This window comes from Poecilia reticulata, chromosome 21 (assembly GCF_904066995.2).
Source record: "Poecilia reticulata chromosome 21, P_reticulata-male-v2, whole genome shotgun sequence".
Classification (NCBI taxonomy): Eukaryota; Metazoa; Chordata; class Actinopteri; order Cyprinodontiformes; family Poeciliidae; genus Poecilia; species Poecilia reticulata.
Genome location: NC_088850.1, coordinates 17,575,198 through 17,595,015, shown reverse-complemented (window position 1 = coordinate 17,595,015; position 19,818 = coordinate 17,575,198). Strand labels below are relative to the sequence as shown.

Below are 19,818 nucleotides of genomic sequence, written 5' to 3'. Positions count from 1 at the left end.
TCAACAAAAGAGGCATTTAAAAGAGGTTCAGAATTTAAAATGTTTTGATCACACTCAAACTGAATCCCTTTCAAATCGAATAAATGCTTATTAAACCACAGATTAAAATTTGTGAATCCTTGATTCCATTTGTGGGTAATAGTGTGAAGCATGTGTTGTTTTTTTCCCCACACACATCTCAATTTTCACTGTTTTTGTTTAAAAGACATGATAATATAGGATCTGTTGTGAGTTGCTTACTTACTTGAGTTTAGGGTTGACAAATGTGAAGCTTTTTGATGTTATTCTATTGATCTAAACACCAAGCAGATACTTTTTAACAAGAGTAATGGCAAATACAAACAGGAACAGTGAACCAAAGTACGACTGACATGGAGAATCAACATAAGCCAAAATCTATCAATGTTCACAAATCAATAAACGCTCTCAGTATTTACCATGGTTCTGGCATTTGTGATAAATAAGGTTTGATAAAAATAAATAAAAATCACAGCGCTGGTGTTATTAAACATCAAGCAAGGACGGATTTGAAACTTTAATATCAGGGGATTAGCTCTGCAAGAAAATCCAGCTTCTAACCGAATGTCCATGGGAAGATGCTTCCCGAGTAATATGTTAGTAGATAAATAATTTCAGCTTTAGCTCTTGCATAAATCCAAGAAAATCCTGTCTACCACTCAATAACAGGGTGTAATATAGAGCAAACATTTAACCATAGATTTAAAAGCATGGATTTTCCTCAAGACCTTCAGGAGAGCAAATCTTTGAAAAAGTAACACTGAATTCAGCTTTGCTTTACAGGTATACAACTCCAGTCACTCTTTAGCGCTACATTCAGGAAAAGAAATATCAATTAAGACGAGGGCAACACACTCAATGTTCTTAAATTAACATTTAGGCCAGCCTTTGCTGGGTTTTTTTCTTTTCTTTTTTTAAAATCGCCATTGAACTTACAGATATGCTACTCTTACGGCTTTAATAAAAATGCAAAAAGGAATAAGAAATTATTTCTAAGGATAAGAGAGTGAGCAGCAACACAGAAAATCATGGGGGACGTAGTTATTTGAAAAGTACAGTGGCAGTGCAGTAAAGAGGCTGCTCACCCATGGTAATCCCACAATGTCTGCTGGCTCTCAGTCTTCTAACACGCTGTAGCTTCATGGACGAACTAAAAGGGATTTTTTTTTTTTTTTTGCTCAGGCGCCGAATGAACCAGGGCAAAAATAATGACATGCATGTACAAGCACAAGCACGATTATTTTGTGACCAAATGTCCTTATCACATGTGGAAAGAACAAAATCATGGCATCCATTTATTTGTAAACTCTAGCAACCAGATATATTAGTTTTACAATGGAATGTTTTTATTTTTATTTTTTCATGCTATTCTTGTACTAACTCATTAAAACTGAAGATGCACAGATGGATTCACATCACTTCCTTTTCTCTCAAAATAGCCAGAGTGCCCTTTTGGAGGAAAGTAGATGCAGTTTTACGAATCAGAGTCAACGCAAACGTCTGGGCTGTTTGGTGCCGGAGAAGCTCAAAAGAAGCAAACAGATAAGTTTTACAAGTTTAAACAGCCAGACAAGACAAACAATTATAGGCTGCTTCTGTTTTCTGATTGGAAACATTGTTCAGAAAAAAAAAAACTGTAAAGGGACCAGAGTGTCACATCAACCTGCCTGGCTCCACTGAAGTGGTGAATCACAAGCCTAGTATAAGGACAGAGCTGTCATGTCTGGAGATATGAAACACATTTATTGCAATCTAAGGAATAAACACTATCGCATGATATTCTAAATCAGTTCTATAAAACCCTTATTTTGTTATAAATGTATTATAACAAAATCTTCCTATAAATCAAGAAACGTTTGTGACGATATGCTAAATGAAAGCGCCAATTGTGCTAATCACTAAACCGATGCTAAAGACCGCTTGCAAAGCTTATTGACTAATCATTTCATCTTTAATTTGAAATAAACGTTAAATCCTGTATAACTGAAGAGCTGTGTAATCCCGACTGCTCTCTCACACAGTGTGACATCGTGTCTAATAGTAATAGAAATAGTGATCAGTCACAGAGAGGCTTTCTAAGTCTCCAGTACAGTTTACATAATAGAAGAATGATTCAATAATCTAACACCAATTAATCAGAGATTTTTCCCTCTCAGATATTAAGCTGAATACAGCTGTTTTTAAACAAACTAGTACAAAAAACATTGTAGTGTACATTCCAATTTAAGTATGGAAAATAAGTTTTCAATAATCTGTTTTGTGGAGGAGCAAATAGGAAATATGCTGTGATTTTATTCCAGTAAAATACTTTAACCTGGAGCCTTTTACTCTTTTTTTTAGACTGTTAGCAAGACAGCAGTTTTGCTAACTGACTGGCAGTTTGTGACAACTAATCCTTTTCTTTTTTTTTTTGTTTTTAAGAATAAATACATCGTTGTTAAGATAGCTCGATTTTCTATTTATTCACAAGACATTCAGTTTCTGTTATTTGTAAATCTGAAAGAGAAATTGGAATCAGTTTAAATCTGGATCTTCAAACATTTAAGCAAGCGCATCAAGGCAAATGAGAGAATGTGCGTCGAGTGCTCCGACACCTGAAATGAGAATGAACATTTGCATTCTATACGAGGTTGATAAAATTGCAAATTTATTCTAAGCTGTGCATGAATCCAGTGCTTATATAAAGGACGGCTCACAGGGAAACGTCAGCCTGTACAATCAAAAGCCATCTTGGTTGACCTCACAAAGTCATGAAATGCAATTATCACTTCATTTCAAGTCAATTTAAAGAGTCGTATGTGATCAAGACAATTTCGCAACCTCTCACCTGGAGGAACAGTCGAACTTGCAAATACAAACTACGGCCTAATGGCGTCTGCAGGCCCTGGTCGGTGGAGGGCATAAATGTTTCTCTTCTCATTACCGCCCATTTACTGTAGTATATGCAGGGTCTATGAATCCCTGACAAGAGGACAGAAAAACATAAAATATAACAAAATAATTAATCGTCTGGCAGACAAAGTGTAACTCTGAATTAACTGTAGTTCACTGTTCCACTTGGTCAGTTTTACATCCCCATGGACGATGTAGCCAGATGGCACTTTCTGACTGTCAGCATTTGTCCCACACATTTATGCACGGCTACAAATGTGTTCACGCGCGCACATTCAGAGTGCCGCTACCCCAACCGCACACGCATTTAGCTGATCATTAAATGTGACATGTTATTTAAAAAAAAAAAAAGAGAGATCACTAAGACACGCTGTAAAGCTAAAACAAAACCAATCCTACCCCAGAGGACGGTAGAGTGCATGCACAGCTATCAGTTTCAGACACTTTGGTACATGTCTGGCTATTGGACACCTTCTCCTTTTGGGCTGGTGTGTTTATGAGGCGAGTCCCCGAACAACAGAAATCAATACGTTCTGTCAGCTTTTTATCGTGGCCGTGGACAGAACGGAGACACGGGGGCCACGGAGGGAGCTGCATCGCTCCGTCGTACGTCTTTTGACCACCCACAGATTTGATCACATGTGGCACAAAGGCAGCCTTCGAGTATGAGGCAGCACGTCATCGCAGACAGATAGAGAAGTGAGTTTTATTGGGATCTACAGGCAACTCTAGGTTTTACAGTCTGCAACATACAAGTGCTGGAGTTCACATTTCATCACACCGCAACCAATAACGTCAAGGTATTTTATTGAGGTTTTAGCTGAGGAAATTTTCTTTAAGGATTGCCCAATATTTAGCTCTATCCATCTCCACGTCATCTGACTCTGGCCAAGCCTCGCCTTATCAAAGAAAAACAGTTTCCCCAACAGCGTGATCATATACTGCTATGTTTTAGAACGATGTGCTGATCTGACTGAGCAAATTCAAGATATTTGCCGTGTCCCCCCACATGGCTCGTGGCAAACTGCTCTTTCAAAAAGGGTTTGTTCATCCCACGCTTCCATATAAGCCAGTTTTGTGGCGTGAACATCAAAGCTGTCCTTTCAGGAAGTTTCCCCACCTGTACCATGTTACTATGGGAAGCTTTTCAATGTTTTTTTTAAAGTTTTCTTCTGCACCATAATACCAACTGCAGGGTTCAGCAGTTTTTATTTTTCTAAAGGGAATAATTGCTTAGAACTTCCACAATAAAATATTGAAACTACCAGTAATATTTTCTTTTTTTTTTTTTTTTTTTAAATAGTTTTGTGTCCATTATCTTTTTGCAAACGTTTCTATGCATGTAAGGTCCTTCCTATTCACATGGATGGTGTTTTGAATGCAAAATCATTTACATAATTAAAGAATACACACCAAATAAACTACATTTTAACGTGTCATGGTTTGCTACAGTACTTGCAAAACATCTTAATCACTTAAAATTTAAAATGACAAAATGTTAACTTTTAAGGTGTCCATTTTCAAAATGCCGAAACATTCCCAAATCTAATGTTATTGTTATTTAGCTGGTCTGAGAGCATAAATGTCTCTGGATCGTGTCGGTTGCTGAATCCTGTTTTACGTAAGCAGCTACACTGCAAAAACTGAAATTTTAGTAAGATTAAATATCTTAAATTAAGGAGATTTTTCTTGTTTTCTTTCTGACAAGATAATTTTTCTCACCAAGAGGGATTTATGTTAGAATATTTTTCTTATTTTAAGTGTTTTTGTACTTAATTATCTCAGTAAGATATAAAAGCTTAATATTAAGAAAATATTACTTATGAGTAAATATGTGCTAGAATCTAGAATATCAATATTTACCAATCAAACTTCAAGTCTAGAACTTATTTTATATAAGTAAAAATTTCTTATTTCAAGCACAGAAAGCAAAATCACATACTTAATGAAATGTATTCAGATAATTAAAACAGACTATGTCCAAATGGAATCCTTTGTGTTATTGTCAATGAAAAAAAAAAAAAAACAGTTGGCAGAGTGTACTGGAAATTATAATTTAATATTTAAACGGTTGACATTTAACACAACAATTTCAGAGACAATATCAGTTTATATATCAAGGTAATTCTTGGCATGTTTCTATCTGCTATGGACCTTCTTAATCTGATCTTCTTGATGCAAGATGTGGGACCTCTTACTGACATGTCATGAAATTTCTATTGATGTGTGATTTGAAATGGCTGGTATTCCACACAATGAGATTAGAATCAACAATATTGATTGGCTCAATGTCATGATAAATATTTTAACTTTTGGTTTATATTTCAAATTCTTACTTTATAAGTTACTAATATTAGTTTGAACAATATTTTATTCATCATGTTTGTAACCCCTTTTATGACATCATACAATCCAAATGGGAAAGCGCCCAAAATGTCAGTGAGATAGTAGTAATGTTTGATACAACAGATTTTCTTTCCGATCCAATACCGAGTAAAATTTAAGCTGGTATTGGCAATACAGATCCCATACTTTGTGCAAAGACAGTTAATTTGTTTCTTAATTAAATAAAAAATAAATGTAATCCATATCTTGGCTTCATAAAAAGAACACAATGTACTCTGATGCACTCATTTTAAACTCAGAAGTACATTGAGACAACAATCTTGTTTACTATAAGCTATTTTAATTCAGCAGAAATATACAAAACATATGAAAATGGAGTTGCAAACTAAAAAAAAGAAAATTAGTAAAGTAATAACCCTACTAAATATACTGCTCAAAAAAATAAAGGGAACAGTTTAAGTGTTCCCTTTATTTATTTATTTTTTGAGCAGTGTACATCATTGTTTAATTATTAAAACTACTATAAAATGACAGGTGAAATAGCTCCGTGTCACTTTTTTTATAATCTGTCAACATGTTCATTTCTGAGTGAGTGAGCGTCAGCAGCACGCTGCGCTTGGGCATTACGTCCTTACACATTACATACTTACCAGGCGGAAGAAAAAGTAGTTCCCATTAACAACGTTTCATTTAGGCAAGATCTCAATAATTTAGTTACTTTCTAACTTGCTCTTGTTAATCTACATTATCTCAAATTACTAAAATGTTGAAAGTATTGATCCTTGGATCTGACAATAGATTTTAAAGAATTAAGTTTTGGTATCGGAAGAATCGATATTTCAGTATCAATCCGCACATCGCTAACGGCAACGCCAGAGATCATTTAACTGCCCTGATTAACGGTTGATTCAGTTGTAAAAGCCTAACTAAGCTTTTATCTACTGTACTTTTATAAGATTTTCTTTTGGCAAATTCTCTAATCTCGGTTGGACATGGATGAAGATGGAGGACTTTTTTACGTGTATAGGCCCTACAGCTGCTGTACTCAGAGGTAAGTTTAAAGTTGTCTGTCTTTCTAAGATAAGCTAACTGAAGCTAGTTAGCATGTCGTGATATGCCAATTTTCATCCGCGGTTAAAGAGCCGCTCTTGTGAATATAAGCTTTGAACAGTTATTAACCACAATAGCTGTGGCTTAAAAATAATATCGACACGAGTTCATGGTAGCTTCCGTTTTTTAACATTGCTAAGATGGCTTCTCATTCGTAGCTTCTGATTCGGGAAATGGTTAAAGGGCAATTCCGCCTAGTATTTCACTAACTGAGGGTGTTTGATGTGCTGTAATTTAAAAACTTAAATGCAATGAGTCTACAAGGTTAGATATTCCACACTGTTGCCAGGATATTTTAAACACTATTTTTAATTGGTGAATTTAAGTAGTCCTAGTTTGATTTAATTAAAATGACTTTCTTGCCATCTTGAATTCATGTAATATTGTAATTGAGCACATGAACTAAAATGAGACTTGTTTTATTTTTCAAGTAAACCAAACTGTTGCCATGGTGAAGCCTATGCCAGACACATCTCCAATAACGTATTGCACCATCTACAAGAAACTTTGGGAATTGCAAGTGGCGGCGTCCTTCACATTCTCAAGGTAAGAAATTTATGATACTGATTCATCATTACACTGATAAGTCCCTAAAATGTGGTTTGTTTTGTGATTGTTTTTCTGTCTGTGCTCCAATTAGCAGATGACCCAACAACTTCAAACACGACCACTTTCCAGCTCTGCGGTGATCGTGAAACCAACTTTCTACTGGCCATTGGAACCATGCCTGTCCTGATCTTCTGAAAGAAGGACATCATAGCTACTACACCTTTCAGCATGTGTGTCTGTGGCCACTCCTCTCTGTACTGCTGACAGATGTCTTGAGAACAGCGTCCGTAACTGAGGCAAGACTTCCACATATAAAAGGCTATGGCTTATTGGAAGAAGTTCATTGTGGAGGAAGCTCCTATTGTTGACATCTAATCCCAAGATTTTTTTTTGCTTTGGACAATTTGGTTTGCTTGACTCTTAGGGCATCTTATGAGTGCGGCAGTTGTGTCAGATCTTCATTGTTCTGTCATTTTACAGGATTGTTTCAGAATCAGATGCCCATCCAGACTTTAAATTCTGACCGGTAGTCATGTTTTATTGTGTTTATGTGAAACTTAAACGTAATAAAGATGTTAAAAGTAATTGAACTTATGTCTTCATTTCAGCAAGCCAATAACATCTCTTGTTCCAGTATTCACAGGATAAATTTTTGGATTTTTGTCTTGGCATAAGAACCTTGAGTAAAGCTATGACGAAATATATATTTTAATCCTATGCAACAATAAAAATAAACTAGATTTAGGTATATCACTGCAAAAAGTCCCTTTTCAAAAACAAGAAAAAAAAGTACAAAAATAGGGCATAATTTTCTTAAAATAAGAAAAATTATCTGCCAACAGAACAAGAAAATTTATCTTGTCAAGATTTTCCAAAACAAGAAAAAATATCTAACCAAGATAAACCTACAAATATCTTAAAATTTGTGTATTTGTACTTAAAACAAGCCAATTTTACTAATACAAATAGAATATATGAGATTTATTTTCTTAATACATAGAACATTTTTCTTAAAATAAGAACATTTTACGCCATTTCAAGAAATTCAGTGTCAAGTAACATTTTCTTTACTTGAGATAATTTTTCTTAAAATAAGATAATATATCTTACACTTACTATGCCTTGGGTAGGTTTGTTGTGCTTAAGCTCAGACTTTTAGATGATTAATTTACTGAGCTAGGTGATTTATGTGGAAGATTTCATTTAGGATTAAGGGGCTTTAATGCATAATGCATGGCATAGCTCACCTTTTTATTTGTTCAGTTGCACTGTAAAAAGCACACACAGCCTCAAACAAAAGTCTGTTATCCTAAATTAAGGGTGACATCTTGAGGAAAAAAATCTATACATCTGCAGTCCAGACATCCCACATTCCTACATACATTGTAGCTTTTTTTAAATTTTTTTTTTATGCGTGAACATTTGTGCAAAGCAAAGCACCTAATTGCACTGGCACTCATTGAATGATAACAATAGCCATGGTGGGAGTTGGAGAGACTTGCTCTGAATGTAAGCAATTATTCAGCAAAAGAAAGAAAAAAAAACATGGCTACGTGGTGCCAGAGCAGATTTACTGTTTCTGTGGTCAGTACATTCAGCGGGGAATCTAATGATGAGCTCTTAGGGGGTAAATTACCACTGCATTGTTTACCTCTGCTCTTACAAATGCATACCCCTCTGAGAGCAGGAAACCAAAAAGAAGAAGAAGTAGGTTTATTTAAAGTATAGATTTAAGTAAAGATAAGTAAAGATTTTCTGGTATAGAACAGCTCTGAAAGTAAGTAGATGACTATTCATTAGCTGGAGGCTGGGAGAGAAAATAGGCGGAAAGTGGTGTTCTTCATTTCTTGGTGAAGAACTTCCTTCCTTCACATGATGCTGACAAAAGGGCTCACCAGCAAATCCCAGGATGCAACGGAGAACCAAACTGCACATGACATAAGTCAGGATGCTGCACATCTCTTCTGTTTTTTGGGTATCTGATTGGTCTACACACCACATTCCTGAATAAAGAACATATTAACAGTGGTTGAATCAAATCAGATGGTAACCATACCGATCTGATCCACTATAAAAGATATTTAAAAACAGGCTGATTGTTTTTATTTATTTATTTTTTAACAGAGGTATGTAATGTTCACTCTGCCTGCTGAAACAGAGAGCTGGACGTTGAACAGTGTTACTGTACTCCTTTGCCATTTTTGTCATTTCACACCAGACTGATCCAGGGGAAAAGCAGAAGCCTGTTACATAACATTTACTTAAGCCAACTCTGGGAAAGTCACTTTGCCAATCCTTTGCTTTTGGATTGGCAAAGGAGTAATTTGACCCAGAAACCATTTTAATAGCAGGAAGTAAGGTTTCTCTTCTTCATCCCTTTGTGCTTTGAACCTTTGTTTTTAAATATGTCTGATTTAGGAACGTTTTCAGACTGTGGGAGATCTCAGCATCACAATAAAGGTCTAATTTCTCCAGGGAATACAGAAACTGTCGTTTAGAGATGCTAAGCTCATTTGGCATGCTAACCGTTACAAAAGGTGCTAAAGGAGGATAAAAATATCAACTCTGAATTCTTTTGTCTGTGTTTATATAGTAAAAACATGACCTACAGTTACACCACACCTCCACTTATGTGATGTCAGCTCAGCTTGTAATATTGTTAAATAGATTATATTGATTACTGAATTAGCATAAAATCACTGTTTATGAAAGCCTAGACAGTAGGGGTGCATTGCAACGACAATACTGCATATGAATAACCCACATTTTTATAATCCTTTTCTTTCATGACCTTGATCAAAATGAACTCCCACCTTCATCCCCAAAACTTTTAATCACTACAAACATTCATCAAATGGGCAACCGGGACAGTTAAAGTCTTTTAAAGTTTCTATTATGTAATGCTGCATCCAAGAAGTATTTTGTAACAGTTTAAAAAAGAAACAGCAGAGTACCAGCAGCTTGAATCAACCAGGGATCAAAAGTCAGTCACCTGAAATATGTGGTTCGTGCACCTCTAATACACACCCTCATATAAGTTGCTTTACAATCAGATTTTGGCCCAAACATCATGATCATGGGGCGTTTAGATGCAAGACATTTTCAAAACCACTTCAAATTAGGCCTCCTACAATTATTTAGTTCCCCTCTAACCATCGCTTGCGACAGCAGCATCCATCTGAGCAACTGTCAGGGGTCATTTACATAATGAAAGAGGAGAATTACTAAGGAGGCAAAAGCAGGACGAGCCTGCCATTTGGCAGAGAAAGAAAATGAAGATGGAAGGAAAATGGTTTGGCAAGAAAGAGGCATTGGACAGTGAAAGTGCGGAGAGAGCAGCAAAGCTGGAGAGAGGGATAAAGGTGGAGAGTGGAGGAGGCAGCAGAGAGAGAATAAAAGGGGGAGGAGGGTGGAGGGGCCTGAAGAGGTGAGTCAGATGATCCATGAAGACAGACGTGGTGGTGCTGCAATATTTTTTAGGATGTGCGAAGGGAAAAGTGGAAGACAGAGGAAAAGAGGGAAGGCCTAAAAGCTGGGAGTGAGCTGGATGTTCTGTCCGGTTGGGGCATCGTGATAAATTTAAAAAGTTGATACAGTAAAGGAGCAAACTTGACATGTCTGACAAGGGAAGAAGAAAGCCCCATCTTACCTTGGCCGACGCCGGAGCTACTGATCCTGCCACCGTGATGCCTCGCTTGACCACTAGGTCACAGCTCGACGTTGTCACGGCAACTGTAACCGGAGTGGGGAGGAGAGAAGGGATGACCGGGAGGGGAAGCAGCCCCGGACGGTTGTTGCCATTGACGACGGCAGAGGCACAGCTATGGTTGGCTCCTCCATTGTGAAGGCCGGAGGGACGGATGTCTCGCCGATCCCAGGGTCCCCGGTAGTCCCTCTCAAAACGGTGGTGGTGACGTGACATCACTTCCTCTCAGCGGGAAGAACGGGGGCAGGCCTACATGAAATGAAAAGCAGAAGGTCAGGATGACATTCTCTTCTACGATGGGAGGTGGAAACAGGAATAACTCACAAAAGAACATTTAACAAAAAGGGGAAAAAAAGGAGGTACAAAGAGGAAAAATAACGAGTAAGACATCAGGTGGAGCAGGGAAAGAACACAGTGACATGACAGAGTAAAAGCTCACACAGCATCTGCCCGCATGCTACCTGACACTGTGGATCATTTAACGCTTCTAATTCCTGTTCTCCTGGTCATTAATGAAGGCTGCAGCAACATGGAGGGAGATGAGCACTGCTGAGCCACATCATCCACGCGTTACGCCACGAGGAGCAAAGCTGTTACACGGGAAATCTGGGCCCTACGACGAGAGGTTAAAACAACACGACTGGGGAAGACGTAAACAGGTACACACATTTTTATCCTCGGGCCAGCACAGCAGTAACATGACCTCGCGGTCAAAACTCTTTCATCTGAATAGATAAATACCCATGCAATTACAGCTCATCTCCTACATCTAATGGCTGGTTAATTCAATCACACTGCCCTTCAAGTGCATTTCAGGGGTCTCCCCTTTTCATGCGCGACAGGCTGTGAAAGGCTGAGAGGCGACAGCGAGCCAGAATTACATCGGCACGGAGTTGGGCGTTTATTGTACTGCATTCGCGACATACGACTCTTATATCGTAAATCAAAGACGTACACGATATAAGGAGCGGAAATCTATCGCAGAGGGGGGTTTTGAAGTACATTGTGCTCAATCTCACCAAAGGCCCGTTATGCTCACAGGGCCCCCCTGATAACGGATGAAATAAATAAATAAATAGCCTCAAAGAGTGTTTAGCGAGTCTCATGCAAAATCCCCTGGTCTGTGAGGGAGAGAATGACAGCGGATGATAAGTCTTTATTCTGCACGCTGGGGTCTGTCACGTTGTTTCTTTGCCTCTCAGTGGAGAGAACGCCTTGAAATGGCAGCTGCTGTGCGCACATGCATGTTTGTGTGCCTGCGTGTGGGGAGTGCGGGTTCAAAAGCAGAAAACGCTAAATATGAATGACCGTACATGAACGGCAACAAAAAGAAAACATTTTGGAGTAGACATCAGAAAACATTTTTAATAGTTTGACGTCATCTTAGACAAAAGTTTCTTCACGAAAACTTTCTGTGTGGGCGACGCTCTCCTCAGCTGCTTGGGTCTTGACATGAATGGAGCCGTGTGAGATTTGGTGACTGCAGCACTGTGTCACAGGGAAGATCTCTTCAAAGAGAACAGCTTTCAAGTGCAAAACAACATCAAACGGAGCAGATCACAATGATCCAGTCTAAATGTCTGGTCAGATGAATCAATTATGTCAAAATCAACTTTTTTCAGTCACCCTAGACATCCAGAAAGGCAAAAATGTCTAATACAAACAAGCAGAAATCCAACAGGAAAAGTGGAAAAGCACCCTCTGACTTTGTCCTTTTTTATAGGGAGGCTAATATCCACACCCTAAAGCTGCTGGTCACAATCTGGAGAAAGGCAGATGAAGAAATGTTCCAATCTTTACAGTTTCCTTACTTTATATAACTGTTTATTCTCCCTCTCTCTACCCCAGGTGGTATTTTCCAAGTTTGGCACAGAGCCTGTGTCATCCATTAAAAAGATGTTTTCATGCAGAACAATGTAGTTTCATTCTAGTAGCTGTAGGCAAAGTTTTCTCTTCCCCTAAAACTATTAGACACTGCCAACTCAGACCATTTCTATGCCACCTCTTCAACTTCCCTGGTGTCTCCGGTCACCAAATCAAACAATCATGAATAATAATGTCTCATCGCAGTGGGCTGGCATGAAGCCACTCGTCACACACGTCCTGCTTCAGCAAAATTTTGGACGGAGGATTTTCACACACAGAACGTCATTGGTCAAAAGCTGACGTTTAATTTCTACTTGCCTTCCTTTGCACAGTTTGAGAGAAACATTAAGATGGTGCTTACATAATGTACCAGTTGTTCTTTGGGTTGCTTCTGGCCAGGGTCGCCATGTTAATTTGTACAGTCAGCCACTTAATAAGGCATACCTGCCCGTTTGCTGTTTAACGCAAACAGCAAATCAGCCAATCTCATAACGGCATCTAATAAAAGCATCACTTAATTTAATTAAAGAACCAGAATGCAGAAAAAAAGGAAAATCAAGCATTGCATAAGGTGGGCAAAGTACTTCAGAATCAGATGCTGTAATGGGAACAGAATCTGAGAAACCAGCTGGTCTCTCCTCTGGGATGGGATGAGTAGGATTTTGTTCTGGTGTACCGTTAAAAAGAAAACATTGCAAGTAAACAAAAAAGAAAGAAGAAACTTAAATTTTAACTACAAACTTTGAAAATGGATCTGTGGCAACTGACCTAAAAAAAAGAGGAAACTAAAAGCCATGGGAAAGACTCTCACGCTCTCTCCAGTAACCTCTCCTTCTCCATAGTAACCCCTTTTAACAACCTAAAATTTCCCAGCATACCAACCTTGCTGAATCTTTCAAAATATGTACAGAGAAAGTAACAAGGCGCTAGGTCAGTTTAACAATGGTAGAGTTGGTGCAAGGTAGTACTGCTTTTTCTCCGGAGCTCTTCAATGCAGCAGAGATATAAAAACGTAGTCAGAAATTCTAATGAAAGGAGAAATTTCTGAAAAGAGCTTTTTTTTTCTTAAAAAAAAAGGTTGACAGCATGTTTATCTTATTTTATTTGTTTTTTACATTTTATTCCATCACTAAATTTAACTAAACAATTCCTACATTTCGCTCTGCTATCGCAAATGCTGATTTACTGAGAAACTGACAAGTGTTTTGTCTCCTGTAAAAAGTCTAAGCACATGAAAGCAAGGGAGAACAAATCAATACAGCTGATTATGCAGGAAAAGAAATTCAGCCAGGTTTGCATGTTCCATCTCTGGGGAGTTTGATGGTGCAGCTCCAAATACAGCAACAACTCACACAATGTGGTAGAGAAACTAAGACTTTTCTCAAAACGCCTTTGCGGTTTGAGAAAAAGGAACTAAAAGGTTTAGGAATAGTAGCCCAAGTACAAATGTACAAATTTCTCTAATGAATGTAAGAAAAATATGTTTTCTGATGGGTGTCATGACATTTCAATAACCAAAAATATAATAATTTGCAGTCGATATCAAAGCAGTTGTATTGTAGAACTCATATAATACAAAAAGGTTAATTTCACAAAAATATCCAGGAGGTGACGCATTGTAAAAATATTCACGCCTCTTCAACTATGCAGCAAACTTCTGTGTATTCAAGTAGGATTTTATGAGAAATCACAGATGTGTATATTGTAAAGTGGAAGAAGCCATTTTAAAAGCTTCTTTGCTAATAAAAATATCAGTCCTTTTTAATCTATTATTTATGATTGCATCTGTTCAGTAACATTTTAGCTGGCAAGAAAATGTTAGTTTCAAGCCAATAGTTTTAGATTAAACCACCACCAAAACATTTCAAAGTGGTTTTTAAGGGAAAACCCAACAACTGAAAAATGAGGTAGCCTTTCATTGACTGCGCTTGGAGCAAATAAACGAGGCTGCACAGTGTTGACAGGTGTTGTTGGCCCCGTCAATGGCATGCATAGCTGTGAAAAAAATAGATGGCACACTCGTTGCCAACTGAAAACAAAACCTCAAACGAAATGCAATTGAAACCGTCAAGCAGCTATAAGCAATGACATTCTGCAATGACTTTTTCACGTCTGCGTGTTTGTCCTTCCCTAGGGGTTGACAGGCGATCGGTCCACTGAAACAATACTTCCACATGTTCAGTAAAACTTTTGACTCAAAATTTATAAAAACTTTTTAGTAGCCTCTTGGTTGGGTCAACACAACAATTTGTTGTGCCGTTATGTCATCCAACAAATATTTGTGTCAATAACACAACATTTAGGCTTTAGTGTTCGATTAATATAAAGAACATAGAATTGCAACAAGTTACTTATTAATGCCCCAATAAATTAAAAATTGGTTCTCTGCTAGATTTAGTTTTGGTGCAGACTCAATACCTGTCAAGACAAACCCCCGGGTCAGGAGTACTGTTTTTAAAGTTAGAATGATTGAAAGGCCTGGAGAGCGTCTGCAGCAACAAAAATATATATTTTTCTGAAAATGGTCAAGTATAGGGACTGGAATAAAAAAAAAGAAAAAAAAAAAAGGCAGCGCCCAAGAGTAAATAAGAGTAAAAAAATTCTGGATTCCTCAAATAGTCACTTACTGAAATATTCCATGAAAAAGAAGAAAACATATATTATATACGTCTAAGCCAGTTTTTTTTAAATAGACCTTTAAAGGTTAGATGGCAATCAAGTGCAGCTAAACAAATAGACCTGAGCAACTGTGGGAACTTCTGCGAACGCTGAAATTTTGGCAGATAGATGATCTGGAGGATTCAGGGACATTAAACATATTGTTTCACAAGTTCTTTGTATATTCAAATACACAATATTTCTTACTCAAGTTAATTCTGGCGCTCAGTTCACTCTCCACAGGATGCATACACAACCGGATGAATTATGGAACTGGAATATATCCGTATTCTGGATAAAACCAAAAAAAGAAATTAGAGTACGGAATAACATTTGTAATACTTGAAAGTGAGCTTACTCAAGATATTTATTACGATGGCAAAGTATGAAGGCAAGTGAGTTAAGCTTAATGCCCTGAAACATTATTACCATTCTTGTGCAGAAAGAAAAATAAGTAGCTTTTGAATTGCTGTGGTCAATACCACTGAGTAAGCTAATGATTACTGTCCAGCAAAACTCTGCTCTGTAGAAAAGGAATGAGTAGCAGAGCGATAGAGAAAATACAAAAGATTTTGAAGCACTGTGGCAACACTGCAGCTGGCTAACTGGGTAGCTGGAAGCCTCCATATGAGGACCAAAACAAACTGAATAAAGCTTCATTCTTTTCGACAAAAATACTTTTTGCCTTACTGGCATCAGGATTGCATTAGGTTTGGACGATCATAACAAAAAATCTGATTATGCATTCATTAAAACAGCCTTTGATCTGTGAAATCTAAATCCGAGTAAAAAACAAAAATCTTAGTATTGACCAAATATCGTTAAAATCATTTCTCATGCAGCATGCTTTGCCATTTCATTAAACGGCCAGCAAATTTCACCGATGGTAGCGTAATGAATGGAATGAGCTAGATGTCACAGCACACCAGATGTATTTTAACAACGTTAATTGGTTTGATTCAAGTGCCTTCCATCACATATGATGCACCTTTTTTTTTCTTTTTTTTTTGAGCAAGGGAAGCTCTCACATTACCATTCCCCGCATTCTCCCAATCACTAACCAAAGCGACACTTTTAGAATCTCGGCTCTACATTTCAATGAGAGCGAAATCCTGAAAGTGAATTCCTGTCATCCTTGCACTATGCACGGAAGTATGTAGTGGGTAACAGGAGGTTGGCAACTGATCCCTGCAGAGCAAGTGTCACCGAAACAAATCCCACCGCACTTATGGTCCTTGGTGAACAGGAGGATTTAAGCTACTAATTACTAAGACTTAAATTCCCTTCTCGGCTCCCTTTCTGCACTTTCTTTACAGCCCGCGCACACACGTAGGTGTCGGTGCGCGCGAGAGCTCACCTTGAGGCAGAGTGTGCGGTTATGTATGAGAGGCGATAAAAAGAAATGTCATGTGCAGAGATGTGTGTGGAAAGCAACACCTAACACACCTGTGGACTCTGCCAGACTAGATAAACACTGAAATACTTCACATTTCTAGTGACACTCTGCTCTGCACCGCACCGCTGCAGGGAGACTATGCCGATGAGGATTTGCCCATTTTCGTTCACATTCAATAAAGTCAGTGTCAGCTCTTGGACAAAGCGCTGGTCATTAGGATCAGGCGAGACACATTTCGCTGCAAGTTACTTAAAAGAGTCTATTAAATCTTGCTAGATTAAACAAAACAAAACAATAATTAGTTTCACCCTTTAGCGATGAATAAGATTCTTCAGCAGCCCTGTCAACATGTTAATCATCGTACCTGGAGGTGTTTCTCCTGCAAAACGTTCTTTTCTGACTAACTCCCACTTAGATGGAAGTTGATGAATGTGACTCTCTCTGGGAGTGATAGGGAACTAAACTAATGATTGTAATGATTAATGCTCACACAGAACAAATAAAATAAAGGTTCACACTTTCCACCATGAGCAAAGTTGTTCAGAAAGAAAAGACGAAATAGTCTGTCAGCAATCAAACTTAATGAGCTGGCAGACTGGCATCTCCATTGTGTTGTCAGTCACACCATGAGCCATGGAGGAGACAAAAATTCATGCTTGCTGGGGTGTCTTCAATCGCAACTTTAGGAAGCTGTTGTACACCTGCACCAAGTCTGCTGATGCATCATAATGCAAATGACACCCAGCTCACAATCCTCCTAATGCACATGGTGTGGATGCAGGGGAAAAAGCGAGAGCTTGTGGGTGATTTTTTGTGTGGGCATACACCAGAGTCTGCATGAGTGCAAATCCAATTATGGCTGACATCACTCTGACCTTAGTGCCATCGCCATGGAGATGCCCCGTGCATCTCTGAGTGCACTGTAGCTCCATGCAGCGCACATCAGGAGTCCTCCACCACTGCCTCAGATTGGCAAAAAAGAAAGATATTGTTGCTAGAAAGTCATAAGACGTCCTATTTGCAGTTTGCCAGAAGCTGTGCAGGGGGGGGGGTCCACAGAAAACATGTGGAGAAGGTGCTCTGGTCGGTTGAGATCCAAAATAAACTTTCTGACTACCATGCAAAAGGCCCTGTGGTAGGGGATTAAAGCTTTCCTTTACAGCAGCAACAGAGAATGGCAGAGCTAAAGGTAGAGTAATCATGAAAGTAAACCGTTTAAGAAGAAGTAAAAGACTAAAGACTGGGATGAAGGTACACATAGAAGTAGAACAATGTGTACCTTCTAGGCTTACAGCCAAAGACATAACAAAATGGTTTAGATTAAAAGATATTTGCATTTTAGAATAGACAATTCAAAATCAACCCTTAAATCATATTTAGTATGTTTTCTCATAGTAGTAGATTGAGTTTTATTGGGGACCAAAACTGTAACATTTGTTACATTTCCAGCTGGTGCAGTTTGCTTCCACACCGCACCATGTCAAACAAACCCAAACCCTTTGAGCAACACATTTACCCCCTGGCCTATGGTGGTGCTACACCTAGAACAACTGAAGGAAACGACAAAAAAAAAAAAAATTGAAGAAGACACAGAAACACAGAGCAAAAAAGGAAGACACTTCCAATACTTTACAAAATGTAAGCAAAAATGGAGTGGAGTCAGACTTTGGCAGATGTAAGATTTTGTCTGTTGTCAATTGTGCCAAACCTTCTTCAACAATGGGTTGTACTTCTGCTAGTACTAGACACACTTGCTTGTTTTGGCTCCCCGATCTATAGTCACCTCCTACTTTTGGAGAAGTCTCTGGTCTGCTTGGTATTCACATATACATTCAAACCGCACCAGAATTCACTTGAACCAAACCAAGAACTAAGTTTTTAGACAGACCAGAGTTCACTTTTATCAGTTTTTAGTTACACATTCACATCACCCCAAACAAAAACTTTCTAGGTAACAAACCAGAGTTTGATTAAGGTGGACCAATTAAGGCTGGTGTGAATGCACCCTCTGATGGGTGAAGCTCTGACGCCACCACCACATTTCCACATGGGGACGGTATCTTAAGAGTGAAATGCAAATTAGACAAACCTCTTGATTGCATCACACTTCATTTAGGGGCAACAGGGTAAAGGAAGTCTAGTACAAATGTTTGCTCCACCACACAGAATTAATTTTTCTTCACATTTGTGAGCCGTATTTTTTTTTCTCCTTCAATTGGTTTATTACATCAAATCCAAATAAAATATGTTATTTGTGGCTTTGACATGAAAAAGTTCAAGGGCTATGAAGAGCTTTTCAGTCAGACCTGAGCTCGATCAGCAGCAAATTTGAGAAACTCTAAAAGCCAACATTTTAGCAGCAACATGAAGGATTAGAGGTCATTTTAACAGTGAATAGAAACAGGGTCATACTAGTGATCCAAGGGCATCTGATCTTAAACTGCTAAATTATTAGCTAGAATAAAAGTTGTCTGAAAGTGGAAATGTGAGACACACACCCTTTAGAACAGCATCTGTCACTCCGAGGCGACGCACCGCATGCTGGGTGTGTGTGACAGAGTTGCGTTAAAGCCATGTGGGAATATGCGGGGAGCTGTGGAGAGACGTGAGGAAAGAGGGAATGTAACAGATGGACAGAACGCGGCAGCAGCGGAGAGACAGCCAGGCCGTATGAGATGGCGTGCAAACGAGAAATAACAGCAGTAAAGAGTGTGTGTGCAAGGCAGAAATAGAGAGACGGGTGTTAAGGATGGGATCAGACAGTAGAAGGGTGGGCTGTGTGTCGTTTCTCTGTTCGAGTGTGTGATGTTTGCTTTGCTGGCACATTCTATCCCGTGTTTAATACCTCAGTAAGTGCCCCTGCCACAAATACTCCCTAAGAGAACGAGCTCCCATTTCCAATCTGTAGTTGTGTTTGCTTCTATTGACCTGGTGACAGCTCAGCTTCTACCATGCTAACACACAAACAGCCACCTGTCGCACTCACAAATCTATGCTAATGATCAACTCGTCCATCACAAAGTCTGAATGGCCAAAATGAGGGCCAGAAATAGCAGGTAATGCTGTAGGTTTATGAGAACAAGATATTGCTGTAAATGAGGGCCCCTGTGGGAGAAACGTGACCGCATGCATATCAGGTCTAAGTGGCGCAGGTGCTTGGACTTTCCTCACACACTCTACAACCACACGAATATAGCTAGAGACCATGTGCTGACAATTTCTCACAGACAGAGGTGTTTTTGCCGATATTCAAATATAAGGAGACAGTTTTGGTACA

At 38.6% G+C, this 19,818-nt stretch overlaps 1 protein-coding gene and 1 long non-coding RNA gene across 8 annotated transcripts in view; one reads left to right on the top strand and one right to left on the bottom strand.

Moving 5' to 3' along the window:
- Positions 1-19,818, bottom strand: part of klhl29 (kelch like family member 29) — a 273,850-nt gene that overhangs the window by 175,768 nt on the left and 78,264 nt on the right. For all 7 annotated transcript variants that reach the window (XM_017302254.2, XM_008398295.3, XM_017302252.2 and 4 more), the window contains one exon: positions 10,565-10,870. In XM_017302254.2, the coding sequence (XP_017157743.1) occupies positions 10,565-10,837 (273 nt within the window). In that variant the 5' untranslated portion in view covers positions 10,838-10,870. The remainder of the gene's footprint in view (positions 1-10,564; positions 10,871-19,818) is intronic.
- Positions 5,383-7,500, top strand: LOC103457858 (uncharacterized). The gene is made up of 3 exons (XR_532490.3): positions 5,383-6,307; positions 6,798-6,912; positions 7,007-7,500. It is a non-coding gene; the product is annotated as an uncharacterized LOC103457858 (long non-coding RNA).